This window comes from Epinephelus lanceolatus, chromosome 9 (genome assembly GCF_041903045.1).
Source record: "Epinephelus lanceolatus isolate andai-2023 chromosome 9, ASM4190304v1, whole genome shotgun sequence".
Taxonomy (NCBI): Eukaryota; Metazoa; Chordata; class Actinopteri; order Perciformes; family Serranidae; genus Epinephelus; species Epinephelus lanceolatus.
Window position 1 is genome coordinate 478,455 of NC_135742.1, and position 15,225 is coordinate 493,679.

A 15,225-nucleotide genomic window follows, 5' to 3' on the forward strand; every position below is an offset into this window, starting at 1 on the left:
GTGAGTGTGTGAGGGCTGTCCCATTGTCAAATCGTCAAGTCAGTGAGTCAGTGAGTCAGTGAGTGAGCCCTTTATGCCCCCTTACCGTAGGTCAGCATTGATGCGGACTTATGTAAGGAAATTACCCACAGTTCACAGCGTTGTGATGTCAAATACAGGGGTTGCCCCTGGAACACCGGAAGTGTTATAAAAAAAACGAAAACACGGTCGGCAGATATGCAAACGGTAACGTTATGGAAGGAGAGCGAAAAAACAGATAGATAAACAATGAAACATTATATTAACAAGGATTTAAGATGGTACATAAACACACATGAAGTCAGAGGAATACCAGTGGTTATATTCCACACACAAAGAACAGCCTATATATCTATATCTATATATCTATATATATCTATATATATATAGATAGATAGATAGATAGATAGATAGATAGATAGATATTCTTTGTGTGTGGAATATATGATGACAATAACCGATAAATGATCACGCCCAGAGCCGCCAGTGTCAACAACATTTTGTAGAGAGGGATAAGTGCTGTCCCATTCCTATTTGTAGCATCCAGAGCCCTTTCAGACTCTCGCACTCAATCACTTACAGCTGACGTCAGTTAAGTCAGTGAGGGTTCAGGGCTTGAGTCAGTCTCTGTGACTGAGGTGAGTCTGGTGATGGTGACGTCAGCTGAAAGTGTCTGTGAGGATGTGACGTGATTGTTTGTTATCAATAATAAAAACATGATGTTTACATGTGTCAATAAAAACAAACTGTTTTATATGTCAATGAAATAATGACCTCATCTGTGTGTACCAGTGCTGCAGCTCCGGGCTTTTATTGTGAAGGTCCCTACCGGAAGTGTGTGTGTTGGTGTGTGTGTGGGCTGGTTCCTCCCTGCAGTGGAGGAGAGAGGAGGAGGAGAGCGGAGCTGAAGGTCACAGCTGGAGCATCATCTTCATCCTCCTCATCACCATCACGACACTGATTTCCGATCGTTTATCGATCAGCTGATCGGATCCTTCCGCTGCAGGAGGAGCGCGTGATGACGTGAGACAGGAGGAGGACGGAGCGACAGACGGATCAGCTGCTGCATCCCTGCGTGTCTCTGCATCCTGTCTGTCTGCCTGTCTGTCTGACCGACTGAGGGACTGACTGTCCTCCACCTGCCTGTCTCTGTCCCTGTGTCTCCACCTGTCCCTGTGTCTCCACCTGTCCCTCCATCATGGGGAACCGGGGGATGGAGGAGCTCATCCCGCTGGTGAACCGGCTCCAGGACGCCTTCGCCTCCATCGGGCAGAACTCGAACCTGGACCTGCCGCAGATCGCGGTGGTGGGCGGGCAGAGCGCCGGGAAGAGCTCCGTGCTGGAGAACTTCGTGGGCAAGTGAGTCTGTCTGTCTGCCTGTCTGTCTGTCTGCCTGTCTTACTGACTGACTGGGCCGAACCGGGCCTCCTGCTCCCGGTGTCAGAGAGTGTTAAAGCCGCTGACAGAGGGAGCCGCCCGGCGGACTGAAGGCTTGAGACCCGCTGGATACAGAGGCTGAGAGATTAGATCATATATCAGATATCATGTCATACACATGAATAATGTCATATATTAGAGAATATGAAATATGTAGAATGTCTCAGGTCTTTAAAATAATATATACATGTTAATAATTATAATATAAATAATAATAATCCAATGGTTGTGTTTTCTTTCATCAGCTGACAATGCGAATGTTGTATTTTTGAATCCTTAGAGTGAGATGTTAATATCTACACAACAAGTAGGTTCTATTATTATTATAATGATTATTATTTATTGTTGTTATTTATGACTCATTGTATTTTGTGTTTGGTGTTCTGTTTAGAAAAGTTGTTCAAAGATGAAGATTTGAAGACTTCCTTTACAAAAACAGATACAAATCTTAAAATCAATAAACGGTCAGTTTGATTAATTCTGAATTCAAATTTTAAAAAAAAAAACATGATTTGGGAAAATAAATAAAAACAGATTTTGTTTTTGCAAATGAATCGTCATATGATGGTAAACAATGAATAAAGAAGGCGGTCAGAGAGATAATAATGATAATAATAATAGAAACTTTGTTTATAACCTTCTACACCACAGTAACAGAGGGTTTGACAGGCTAAATTATGATGTAAGAAAAATCATCAGAATAATTACAACAAAGACGTCTCTTAAAGTGACAGTCTGCAGATTTACATCCAGCTCAGTGTCAGAACTACAAATGCAGGATAATATCAGCACATTATCGATATGGGCTGATATGGTTTTTCTTATTCTGCACAATGAATGAATATTACAGACCCTGAGCAGTGTTTCATGTCTCAGTCATTATAAGAGTCTTTATGTATAACATGATGTTAGTTCCACTACAGCAGAGACCTGATGATCACTGACATTAGGAGGGAAAAAATCATATATTGGTATCGGTTATTGGTCAAATGAGTTGTTATATGTCTGCAAAATATCCAATATCAGTCATCGCTGATTAGAACAGTCTGAATAAACTGTGGTAAATCCATTTCCTCAGTCTGCAGGTACAGTCAGACTCTGGGCAGGTGGTCAGGTACACTCAGACTCTGGGCAGGTGGTCAGGTACAGTCAGACTCTGGGCAGGTGGTCAGGTACACTCAGACTCTGGGCAGGTGGTCAGGTACAGTGTCAGACTCTGGGCAGGTGGTCAGGTACAGTCAGACTCTGGGCAGGTGGGCAGGTGGTCAGGTACAGTCAGACTCTGGGCAGGTGGTCAGGTACAGTCAGACACTGGGCAGGTGGGCAGGTGGTCAGGTACAGTCAGACTCTGGGCAGGTGGTCAGGTACAGTCAGACTCTGGGCAGGTGGTCAGGTACAGTGTCAGACTCTGGGCAGGTGGTCAGGTACAGTGTCAGACTCTGGGCAGGTGGTCAGGTACAGTCAGACTCTGGGCAGGTGGGCAGGTACAGTGTCAGACTCTGGGCAGGTGGTCAGGTACAGTCAGACTCTGGGCAGGTGGTCAGGTACAGTCAGACTCTGGGCAGGTGGTCAGGTACAGTGTCAGACTCTGGGCAGGTGGTCAGGTACAGTCAGACTCTGGGCAGGTGGTCAGGTACAGTGTCAGACTCTGGGCAGGTGGTCAGGTACACTCAGACTCTGGGCAGGTGGTCAGGTACAGTGTCAGACTCTGGGCAGGTGGTCAGGTACAGTCAGACTCTGGGCAGGTGGTCAGGTACACTCAGACTCTGGGCAGGTGGGCAGGTGGTCAGGTACAGTCAGACTCTGGGCAGGTGGGCAGGTACAGTCAGACTCTGGGCAGGTGGTCAGGTACAGTGTCAGACTCTGGGTAGGTGGTCAGGTACAGTGTCAGACTCTGGGCAGGTGGTCAGGTACAGTGTCAGACTCTGGGCAGGTGGTCAGGTACAGTCAGACTCTGGGCAGGTGGTCAGGTACAGTGTCAGACTCTGGGCAGGTGGTCAGGTACAGTCAGACTCTGGGCAGGTGGGCAGGTGGTCAGGTACAGTCAGACTCTGGGCAGGTGGTCAGGTACAGTCAGACACTGGGCAGGTGGGCAGGTCCAGTGTCAGACTCTGGGCAGGTGGTCAGGTACAGTCAGACTCTGGGCAGGTGGGCAGGTGGTCAGGTACAGTCAGACTCTGGGTAGGTGGTCAGGTACAGTCAGACTCTGGGCAGGTGGTCAGGTACAGTGTCAGACTCTGGGCAGGTGGTCAGGTACAGTCAGACTCTGGGCAGGTGGTCAGGTACAGTGTCAGACTCTGGGCAGGTGGTCAGGTACAGTCAGACTCTGGGCAAGTGGTCAGGTACAGTGTCAGACTCTGGGCAGGTGGTCAGGTACACTCAGACTCTGGGCAGGTGGTCAGGTACAGTGTCAGACTCTGGGCAGGTGGTCAGGTACAGTCAGACTCTGGGCAGGTGGGCAGGTGGTCAGGTACAGTCAGACTCTGGGCAGGTGGTCAGGTACAGTCAGACACTGGGCAGGTGGGCAGGTGGTCAGGTACAGTCAGACTCTGGGCAGGTGGTCAGGTACAGTCAGACTCTGGGCAGGTGGGCAGGTACAGTGTCAGACTCTGGGCAGGTGGTCAGGTACAGTGTCAGACTCTGGGCAGGTGGTCAGGTACAGTCAGACTCTGGGCAGGTGGTCAGGTACAGTCCGACTCTGGGCAGGTGGTCAGGTACAGTCAGACTCTGGGCAGGTGGTCAGGTACAGTCAGACTCTGGGCAGGTGGGCAGGTGGTCAGGTACAGTCAGACTCTGGGTAGGTGGTCAGGTACAGTCAGACTCTGGGCAGGTGGGCAGGTACACTCAGACTCTGGGCAGGTGGTCAGGTACAGTCAAACTCTGGGCAGGTGGTCAGGTACAGTGTCAGACTCTGGGCAGGTGGTCAGGTACAGTGTCAGACTCTGGGCAGGTGGTCAGGTACAGTCAGACTCTGGGCAGGTGGTCAGGTACAGTGTCAGACTCTGGGCAGGTGGTCAGGTACAGTCAGACTCTGGGCAGGTGGTCAGGTACAGTCCGACTCTGGGCAGGTGGTCAGGTACAGTCAGACTCTGGGCAGGTGGTCAGGTACAGTGTCAGACTCTGGGTAGGTGGTCAGGTCCAGTGTCAGACTCTGGGCAGGTGGTCAGGTACAGTCAGACTCTGGGCAGGTGGGCAGGTGGTCAGGTACAGTCAGACTCTGGGTAGGTGGTCAGGTACAGTCAGACTCTGGGCAGGTGGTCAGGTACACTCAGACTCTGGGCAGGTGGTCAGGTACAGTCAAACTCTGGGCAGGTGGTCAGGTACAGTGTCAGACTCTGGGCAGGTGGTCAGGTACAGTCAGACTCTGGGCAGGTGGTCAGGTACAGTCAGACTCTGGGCAGGCGGGCAAGTGGTCAGGTACAGTCAGACTCTGGGCAGGTGGTCAGGTACAGTCAGACTCTGGGCAGGTGGTCAGGTACAGTCAGACTCTGGGCAGGTGGTCAGGTACAGTCAGACTCTGGGCAGGTGGTCAGGTACAGTCAGACTCTGGGAAGGTGGTCAGGTACAGTCAGACTCTGGGAAGGTAGTCAGGTACAGTCAGACTCTGGACAGGTGGTCAGGTACAGTCAGACTCTGGGCAGGTGGTCAGGTACAGTCAGACTCTGGGTAGGTGGTCAGGTACAGTCAGACTCTGGGAAGGTGGTCAGGTACAGTCAGACTCTGGGCAGGTGGTCAGGTACAGTCAGACACTGGGCAGGTGGTCAGGTACAGTGTCAGACTCTGGGCAGGTGGTCAGGTACAGTCAGACTCTGGGCAGGTGGGCAAGTGGTCAGGTACAGTCAGACTCTGGGCAGGTGGGCAAGTGGTCAGGTACAGTGTCAGACTCTGGGCAGGTGGTCAGGTACAGTCAGACTCTGGGAAGGTGGTCAGGTACAGTCAGACTCTGGGCAGGTGGTCAGGTACACTCAGACTCTGGGCAGGTGGTCAGGTACAGTCAGACTCTGGGCAGGTGGTCAGGTACACTCAGACTCTGGGCAGGTGGTCAGGTACAGTCAGACTCTGGGCAGGTGGTCAGGTACACTCAGACTCTGGGCAGGTGGTCAGGTACAGTGTCAGACTCTGGGCAGGTGGTCAGGTACAGTCAAACTCTGGGCAGGTGGTCAGGAACAGTGTCAGACTCTGGGTAGGTGGTCAGGTACAGTGTCAGACTCTGGGCAGGTGGGCAGGTACAGTCAGACTCTGGGCAGGTGGGCAGGTACAGTCAGACTCTGGGCAGGTGGGCAAGTGGTCAGGTACAGTCAGACTCTGGGTAGGTGGTCAGGTACAGTCAGACTCTGGGAAGGTAGTCAGGTACAGTCAGACTCTGGGCAGGTGGTCAGGTACAGTCAGACTCTGGACAGGTGGTCAGGTACAGTCAGACTCTGGGCAGGTGGTCAGGTACAGTCAGACTCTGGGCAGGTGGTCAGGTACAGTCAGACTCTGGGCAGGTGGTCAGGTACAGTCAGACTCTGGGAAGGTAGTCAGGTACAGTCAGACTCTGGACAGGTGGTCAGGTACAGTCAGACTCTGGGCAGGTGGTCAGGTACAGTCAGACTCTGGACAGGTGGTCAGGTACAGTCAGACTCTGGGCAGGTGGTCAGGTACAGTCAGACTCTGGGAAGGTAGTCAGGTACAGTCAGACTCTGGGCAGGTGGTCAGGTACAGTCAGACTCTGGACAGGTGGTCAGGTACAGTCAGACTCTGGGCAGGTGGTCAGGTACAGTCAGACTCTGGGCAGGTGGTCAGGTACAGTCAGACTCTGGGTAGGTGGTCAGGTACAGTCAGACTCTGGGCAGGTGGTCAGGTACAGTGTCAGACTCTGGGCAGGTGGTCAGGTACAGTCAAACTCTGGGAAGCTGGTCAGGTACAGTCAGACTCTGGGCAGGTGCGGTTCTTCTTCTTTGAGTTAGCTGCTAACAATCATAGGGAGGAATCACTGGAAGTACTGCTGTTAGTGAAAGTACACAGTCACAGTAAACAGGAAGTACTTGAAAACTGTACTGGGAGCAGTGCTACAGTACTTCCTGAGAGTACTGTAGTAATAGTGTACTCTTTTGTGCTATTAATAAGTAGCGTGTCTTCTCTCTGACATCTGATTGGCTGACTACTTTTATCTTCCTCTTACCCTGTGGATGAGGAGGGTCTCTGTGGAACTCTGCTCTCATTGGTCCCTGCTGGTCACATGACTCAGCATTGCATGACAGTAAGTGTGTGTGTGTGTGTGTGTGTGCGTGTGTGTGTGTGTGTGTGTGTGTGTGTGTGCGTGCGTGTGTGTGTGTGCGCGCAGACTGCAGGGGAATCACTGCAGCTCTCGACACACACACAGTGCTGATGTCGTGACTATGATGTTTCAGTCAGAGCCTCAGTTACTCAAAGATTCATCATCATTACAGATACAACAGCCTCAGAGTCGCCAACCTAATCTGTTACAGTTTATTACATTATATTATACTTACATTATATTTCCGTATATTTGTACAGCGATCAGCAGAATAATTAAACCCTCTGACGGGTGAATAGCATTGATCATCTCGTTACAATCCAATGTTCCTCTGAGAATCCTTTGGTCCTGATAGTCATGTGGACGACACCTGACAGGCTACCCTAACACTGTTAGAGACCCAGTACCCCCCCTTGTGGTAACATCACTCCCTGATGGTGGTGCAGAATGTTTCAAAGAGCTCAAGGTGTCAACCCATTGTCACCATCGACAACTCACATGTGCACAGCCATTGGCGCCGTCAAGGGGGGGGGGGGGGGGGGGGGGGGGCACGGCCTCCAGGTGTGATAAGTACTTGGTTCCATAGCCTAGGTCTATTATGAGGAGCCCGACCTGTCCAAGCCTGAGGATAAGGGCGGAAAATTACGGCCCAACCCGGCCCACGGGTCGGGCTCAGGCAGAGAATCTAAGCTCTAATCCACGGTCCGGCCTCCTTGGATCAGTTTTGTCTCTGACCTGTAGAGACATTGACACAGATCCTCTTCAGGCATCCTGGGTTGCCTGGCAGCAGGGCGTTGGCGGTGGATCCTCTGAGTCCTGTAGATTGGGAGGTGGAGTATCAGCACATCCCACAGATGCTCCATCAGATCTGATGAATGTGGAGGTCAGGTTGACACCTCGAGCTCTCGGTCACCTTCCTCAACAGTTTTTATGGTGTGAGATGTTATGGTGTGAGAGATATTCATTCATTTATATTCATTTACTACATCACCAGGCACTCATTTAATTTTATTTACTATATCACCAGTTGCTCATTAAACTTTATTTACTGCGTCATCAGGTACTCATTTAACTTTATTTACTACAACATCAGGTACTCATTAAACTTTATTTACTACATCACCATGTACTCATTAAACTTTATTTACTACATCACCAGGTACTCATTAAACTTTATTTACTACATCACCAGGTACTCATTTAACTTTATTTACTACATCACCAGTTGCTCATTAAACTTTATTTACTACATCACCAGTTGCTCATTAAACTTTATTTACTACATCACCAGGTACTCATTTAACTTTATTTACTACATCACCAGTTGCTCATTAAACTTTATTTACTACATCACCAGTTGCTCATTAAACTTTATTTACTACATCACCAAGTACTCATTTAACTTTATTTACTACATCACCAAGTACTCATTTAACTTTATTTACTACATCACCAGGTACTCATTAAACTTTATTTACTACATCACCAGGTACTCATTAAACTTTATTTACTACATCACCAGGTACTCATTTAACTTTATTTACTACGTCACCAGGTACTCATTAAACTTTATTTACTACATCACCAGGTACTCATTAAACTTTATTTACTACATCACCAGGTACTCATTAAACGTTATTTACTACATCACCAGGTACTCATTTAACTTTGTTTACTACATCACCAGGTACTCATTAAACTTTATTTACTACGTCACCAGGTACTCATTAAACTTTATTTACTACATCACCAGGTACTCATTAAACTTTATTTACTACATCACCAGGTACTCATTGAACTCTATTTAATACGTCATCAGGTACTCATTAACTTTATTTACTACGTCACCAGGTACTCATTAAACTTTATTTACTTCATCACCAGGTAATCATTTAATTTTGATTATTACATCACCAGGTACTCATTAAACTTTATTTACTACATCACCAGTTGCTCATTAAACTTTATTTACTACATCACCAGGTACTCATTTAACTTTATTTACTACATCACCAGTTGCTCATTAAACTTTATTTACTACATCACCAGTTGCTCATTAAACTTTATTTACTATATCACCAAGTACTCATTTAACTTTATTTACTACATCACCATGTACTCATTAAACTTTATTTACTACATCACCAGGTACTCATTTAACTTTATTTACTACATCACCAAGTACTCATTTAACTTTATTTACTACATCACCAGGTACTCATTTAACTTTGTTTACTACATCACCAGGTACTCATTAAACTTTATTTACTACATCACCAGGTACTCATTTAACTTTATTTACTACATCATCAGGTACTCATTAAACTTTATTTACTACATCTCTAAGTACTCATTTAACTTTATTTACTACATCACCAGGTACTCATTAAACTTTATTTACTACATCACCAGGTACTCATTTAACTTTGTTTACTACATCACCATGTACTCATTAAACTTTATTTACTACATCACCAGGTACTCATTTAACTTTATTTACTACATCACCAGTTGCTCATTAAACTTTATTTACTACGTCACCAGGTACTCATTTAACTTTGTTTACTACATCACCAGGTACTCATTAAACTTTATTTACTACGTCACCAGGTACTCATTAAACTTTATTTACTACGTCACCAGGTACTCATTAAACTTTATTTACTACATCACCAGGTACTTATTAAACTTTATTTACTACGTCACCAGGTACTTGTTGAACTTTATTTAATACGTCATCAGGTACTCATTAACTTTATTTACTACGTCACCAGGTACTCATTGAACTTTATTTAATACGTCATCAGGCACTCATTAACTTTATTTACTACGTCACCAGGTACTCATTGAACTTTATTTACTACATCACCATGTTCTCATTAAACCTTATTTACTACATCACCAGGTACTCATTTAACTATATTTACTACATCACCAGGTACTCATTAAACTTTATTTACTACGTCACCAGGTACTCATTAAACTTTATTTACTACATCACCAGGTACTCATTAAACTTTATTTACTACGTCACCAGGTACTCATTGAACTTTATTTAATACGTCATCAGGTACTCATTTAACTTTATTTACTATATCACCAATTGTCCATTAAAATTTATTTACTACATCACCAAGTACTCATTTAACTTCATTTAATACATCATCAGGTACTCATTAACTTTATTTAATACGTCATCAGGTACTCATTTACTTTATTTACTACGTCATCAGGTACTCATTAAACTTTATTTACTACGTCACCAGGTACTCATTAAACTTTATTTACTACATCACCATGTTCTCATTAAACCTTATTTACTACATCACCAGGTACTCATTTAACTATATTTACTACATCACCAGGTACTCATTAAACTTTATTTACTACGTCACCAGGTACTCATTAAACTTTATTTACTACATCACCAGGTACTCATTAAACTTTATTTACTACGTCACCAGGTACTCATTGAACTTCATTTAATACGTCATCAGGTACTCATTAAACTTTATTTACTATATCACCAATTGTCCATTAAAATTTATTTACTACATCACCAAGTACTCATTTAACTTCATTTAATACATCATCAGGTACTCATTAACTTTATTTAATACGTCATCAGGTACTCATTTACTTTATTTACTACGTCATCAGGTACTCATTAAACTTTATTTACTACGTCACCAGGTACTCATTAAACTTTATTTACTACATCACCAGGTGCTCATTAAACTTTATTTACTACATCACCAGTTGCTCATTTAACTTTATTTACTACGTCACCAGGTACTCATTAAACTTTATTTACTACGTCACCAGGTACTCATTAAACTTTATTTACTACGTCACCAGGTACTCATTAAACTTTATTTACTACATCACCAGGTACTCATTAAACTTTATTTACTACGTCACCAGGTACTCATTAAACTTTATTTACTACATCACCAGGTACTCATTAAACTTTATTTACTACGTCACCAGGTACTCATTGAACTTTATTTAATACGTCATCAGGTACTCATTTAACTTTATTTACTATATCACCAATTGTCCATTAAAATTTATTTACTACATCACCAAGTACTCATTTAACTTCATTTAATACATCATCAGGTACTCATTAACTTTATTTAATACGTCATCAGGTACTCATTTACTTTATTTACTACGTCATCAGGTACTCATTAAACTTTATTTACTACGTCACCAGGTACTCATTAAACTTTATTTACTACATCACCATGTTCTCATTAAACCTTATTTACTACATCACCAGGTACTCATTTAACTATATTTACTACATCACCAGGTACTCATTAAACTTTATTTACTACGTCACCAGGTACTCATTAAACTTTATTTACTACATCACCAGGTACTCATTAAACTTTATTTACTACGTCACCAGGTACTCATTGAACTTCATTTAATACGTCATCAGGTACTCATTAAACTTTATTTACTATATCACCAATTGTCCATTAAAATTTATTTACTACATCACCAAGTACTCATTTAACTTCATTTAATACATCATCAGGTACTCATTAACTTTATTTAATACGTCATCAGGTACTCATTTACTTTATTTACTACGTCATCAGGTACTCATTAAACTTTATTTACTACGTCACCAGGTACTCATTAAACTTTATTTACTACATCACCAGGTGCTCATTAAACTTTATTTACTACATCACCAGTTGCTCATTTAACTTTATTTACTACGTCACCAGGTACTCATTAAACTTTATTTACTACGTCACCAGGTACTCATTAAACTTTATTTACTACATCACCAAGTACTCATTTAACTTTATTTACTACATCACCAGGTACTCATTTAACTTTATTTACTACATCACCAGGTACTCATTTAATTTTGATTATTACATCATCAGGTACTCAAACCTCATTTACTATGTCACCAGGTACTCATTTAACTTTATTTACTACATCACCAGTTGCTCATTAAACTTTATTTACTACGTCATCAGGTACTCATTTAACTTTATTTACTACATCACCAGGTACTCGTTTAACTTTATTTAATACATTACCAAGTACTCATTTAACTTTATTTAATACGTCATCAGGTACTCATTAACTTTATTTAATACGTCATCAGGTATTCATTAACTTTATTTACTACATCACCAGGTATTCATTAAACTTTATTTACTACGTCACCAGGTACTCATTAAACTTTATTTACTACATCACCAGTTGCTCATTAGCTTTATTTACTACGTTACCAGGTAGTCATTGAACTTTATTTATGACATCACCAGGTACTCATTAAACTTTATTTACTACATCACCAGGTACTCATTTAATTTTGATTATTACATCATCAGGTACTCAAACCTCATTTACTATGTCACCAGGTACTCATTAAACTTTATTTACTACATCACCAGGTACTCATTTATCTTTATTTACTATGTCACCAGTTGCTCATTAAACTTTATTTACTACATCACCAAGTACTCATTTAACTTTATTTAATACGTCATCAGGTAGTCATTAACTTTATTTAATACGTCATCAGGTATTCATTAACTTTATTTACTACGTCACCAGGTACTCATTTAACTATATTTACTATATCACCAGTTGCTCATTAAACTTTATTTACTACATCACCAGGTACTCATTTAACTTTATTTACTACATCACCAAGTACTCATTTAACTTCATTTAATACATCATCAGGTACTCATTGAACTTTATTTAATACGTTATCAGGTACTCATTGAACTTTATTTACTACATCACCAGGTACTCATTAAACTTTATTTACTACATCACCAGGTACTCATTAAACTTTATTTACTACATCACCAGGTACTCATTTAATTTTGATTATTACATCATCAGGTACTCAAACCTCATTTACTATGTCACCAGGTACTCATTAAACTTTATTTACTACATCACCAGGTACTCATTTAACTTTGTTAACTACATCACCAGGTACTTATTAAACTTTATTTACTATGTCACCAGGTACTCATTAAACTTTATTTACTACGTCACCAGGTACTCGTTGAACTTTATTTAATACGTCATCAGGTACTCATTAACTTTATTTATTACGTCACCAGGTACTCATTGAACTTTATTTACTACATCACCAGGTACTCATTAAACTTTATTTAATACATCACCAAGTACTCATTTAATTTTGATTATTACATCATCAGTTACTCAAACCTCATTTACTATGTCACCAGGTACTCATTTAACTTTATTTACTACATCACCAGGTACTCATTTAACTTTATTTAATACATCACCAAGTACTCATTAACTTTATTTAATACGTCATCAGGTATTCATTAACTTTATTTACTACATCACCAGGTATTCATTTAACTTTATTTAATACGTCATCAGGTACTCATTAACTTTATTTACTACGTCACCAAGTGCCCATTAAACTTTATTTACTACGTCATCAGGTGTTCATTAAACTTTATTTACTACATCACCAAGTACTCATTTAACTTTATTTAATACGTCACCAGGTACTCATTTAACTTTATTTACTACATCACCAGGTACTCTTTTAATTTTGATTTTTACATCATCAGGTACTCAAACCTCATTTACTATGTCACCAGGTACTCATTAAACTTTATTTACTACATCACCACTTGCTCATTAAACTTTATTTACTACATCACCAAGTACTCATTTAACTTCATTCAATACATCATCAGGTACTCATTAACTTTATTTAATACGTCCTCAGGTACTCATTTACTTTATTTACTACATCACCAGGTACTCATTTAACTTTATGTAATACGTCATCAGGTACTCATTAACTTCATTTACTACGTCACCAAGTGCCCATTAAACTTTATTTACTACGTCATCAGGTGCTCATTAAACTTTATTTACTACAACACCAAGTACTCATTTAACTTTATTTAATACGTCATCAGGTACTCATTAAACTTTATTTACTACGTCACCAGGTACTCATTAAACTTTATTTACTACATCACCAGGTACTCATTAAACTTTATTTACTACATCACCAGGTACTCATTTAACTTTATTTACTACATCACCAGGTACTCATTTAATTTTATTTACTACATCACTGGGTACTCATTTAACTTTATTTACTACAACACCAAGTACTCATTAAACTCTATTTAATACGTCATCAGGTACTCATTTACTTTATTTACTACGTCATCAGGTACTCATTAAACTTTATTTACTACGTCACCAGGTACTCATTAAACTTTATTTACTACATCACCAGGTGCTCATTAAACTTTATTTACTACGTCACCAGGTACTCATTAAACTTTATTTACTACATCACCAGGTACTCATTTAACTTTATTTACTACTTCACCAGGTGCTCATTAAACTTTATTTACTACATCACCAGGTACTCATTTAACTTTATTTACTACATCACCAGGTACTCATTAAACTTCATTTACTACATCACCAGGTACTCATTAAACTTTATTTACTACGTCACTATGTACTCATTAAACTTTATTTACTACATCACCAGGTGCTCATTAAACTTTATTTACTACGTCACCAGGTACTCATTAAACTTTATTTACTACATCACCAGGTACTCATTTAACTTTATTTACTACGTCACCAGGTACTCATTAAACTTTATTTACTACATCACCAGGTACTCATTTAACTTTATTTACTACATCACCAGGTACTCATTAAACTTCATTTACTACATCACCAGGTACTCATTAAACTTTATTTACTACGTCACCAGGTACTCATTAAACTTTATTTACTACATCACCAGGTACTCATTTAACTTTATTTACTACTTCACCAGGTACTCATTAAACTTTATTTACTACGTCACCAGGTACTCATTAAACTTTATTTACTACATCACCAGGTACTCATTAAACTTTATTTACTAAGTCACCAGGTACTCATTAAACTTTATTTACTACGTCACCAGGTACTCATTAAACTTTATTTACTACATCACCAGGTACTCATTTAACTTTGTTTACTACATCACCAGGTACTCATTAAACTTTATTTACTACGTCACCAGGTACTCATTAAACTTTATTTATTACATCACCAGGTACTCATTAAACTTTATTTACTACATCACCAAGTACTCATTTAACTTCATTTAATACATCATTAGGTACTCATTAAAGTTCATTTAATACGTCATCAGGTACTCATTTACTTTATTTACTACGTCATCAGGTACTCATTAAACTTTATTTACTACGTCACCAGATACTCATTAAACTTTATTTACTACGTCACCAGGTGCTCATTAAACTTTATTTACTACGTCACCAGGTACTCATTAAACTTTATTTACTACATCACCAGGTACTCATTTAACTTTATTTACTACGTCACCAGGTACTCATTAAACTTTATTTACTACATCACCAGGTACTCATTTAACTTTATTTACTACATCACCAGGTACTCATTAAACTTTATTTACTACATCACCA

General features: G+C 40.9%; 1 protein-coding gene across 3 annotated transcripts in view; it reads left to right on the forward strand.

The window, feature by feature from the left end:
- The first annotated feature begins 854 nt into the window (after nt 1–854).
- LOC117252578 (dynamin-1-like) overlaps nt 855–15,225 on the forward strand; it is a 39,857-nt gene continuing 25,486 nt past the window's right edge. For all 3 annotated transcript variants that reach the window (XM_078171119.1, XM_078171117.1, XM_078171118.1), the window contains exon 1: nt 855–1,377. In XM_078171119.1, the coding sequence (XP_078027245.1) occupies nt 1,217–1,377 (161 nt within the window). In that variant the 5' untranslated portion in view covers nt 855–1,216. The remainder of the gene's footprint in view (nt 1,378–15,225) is intronic.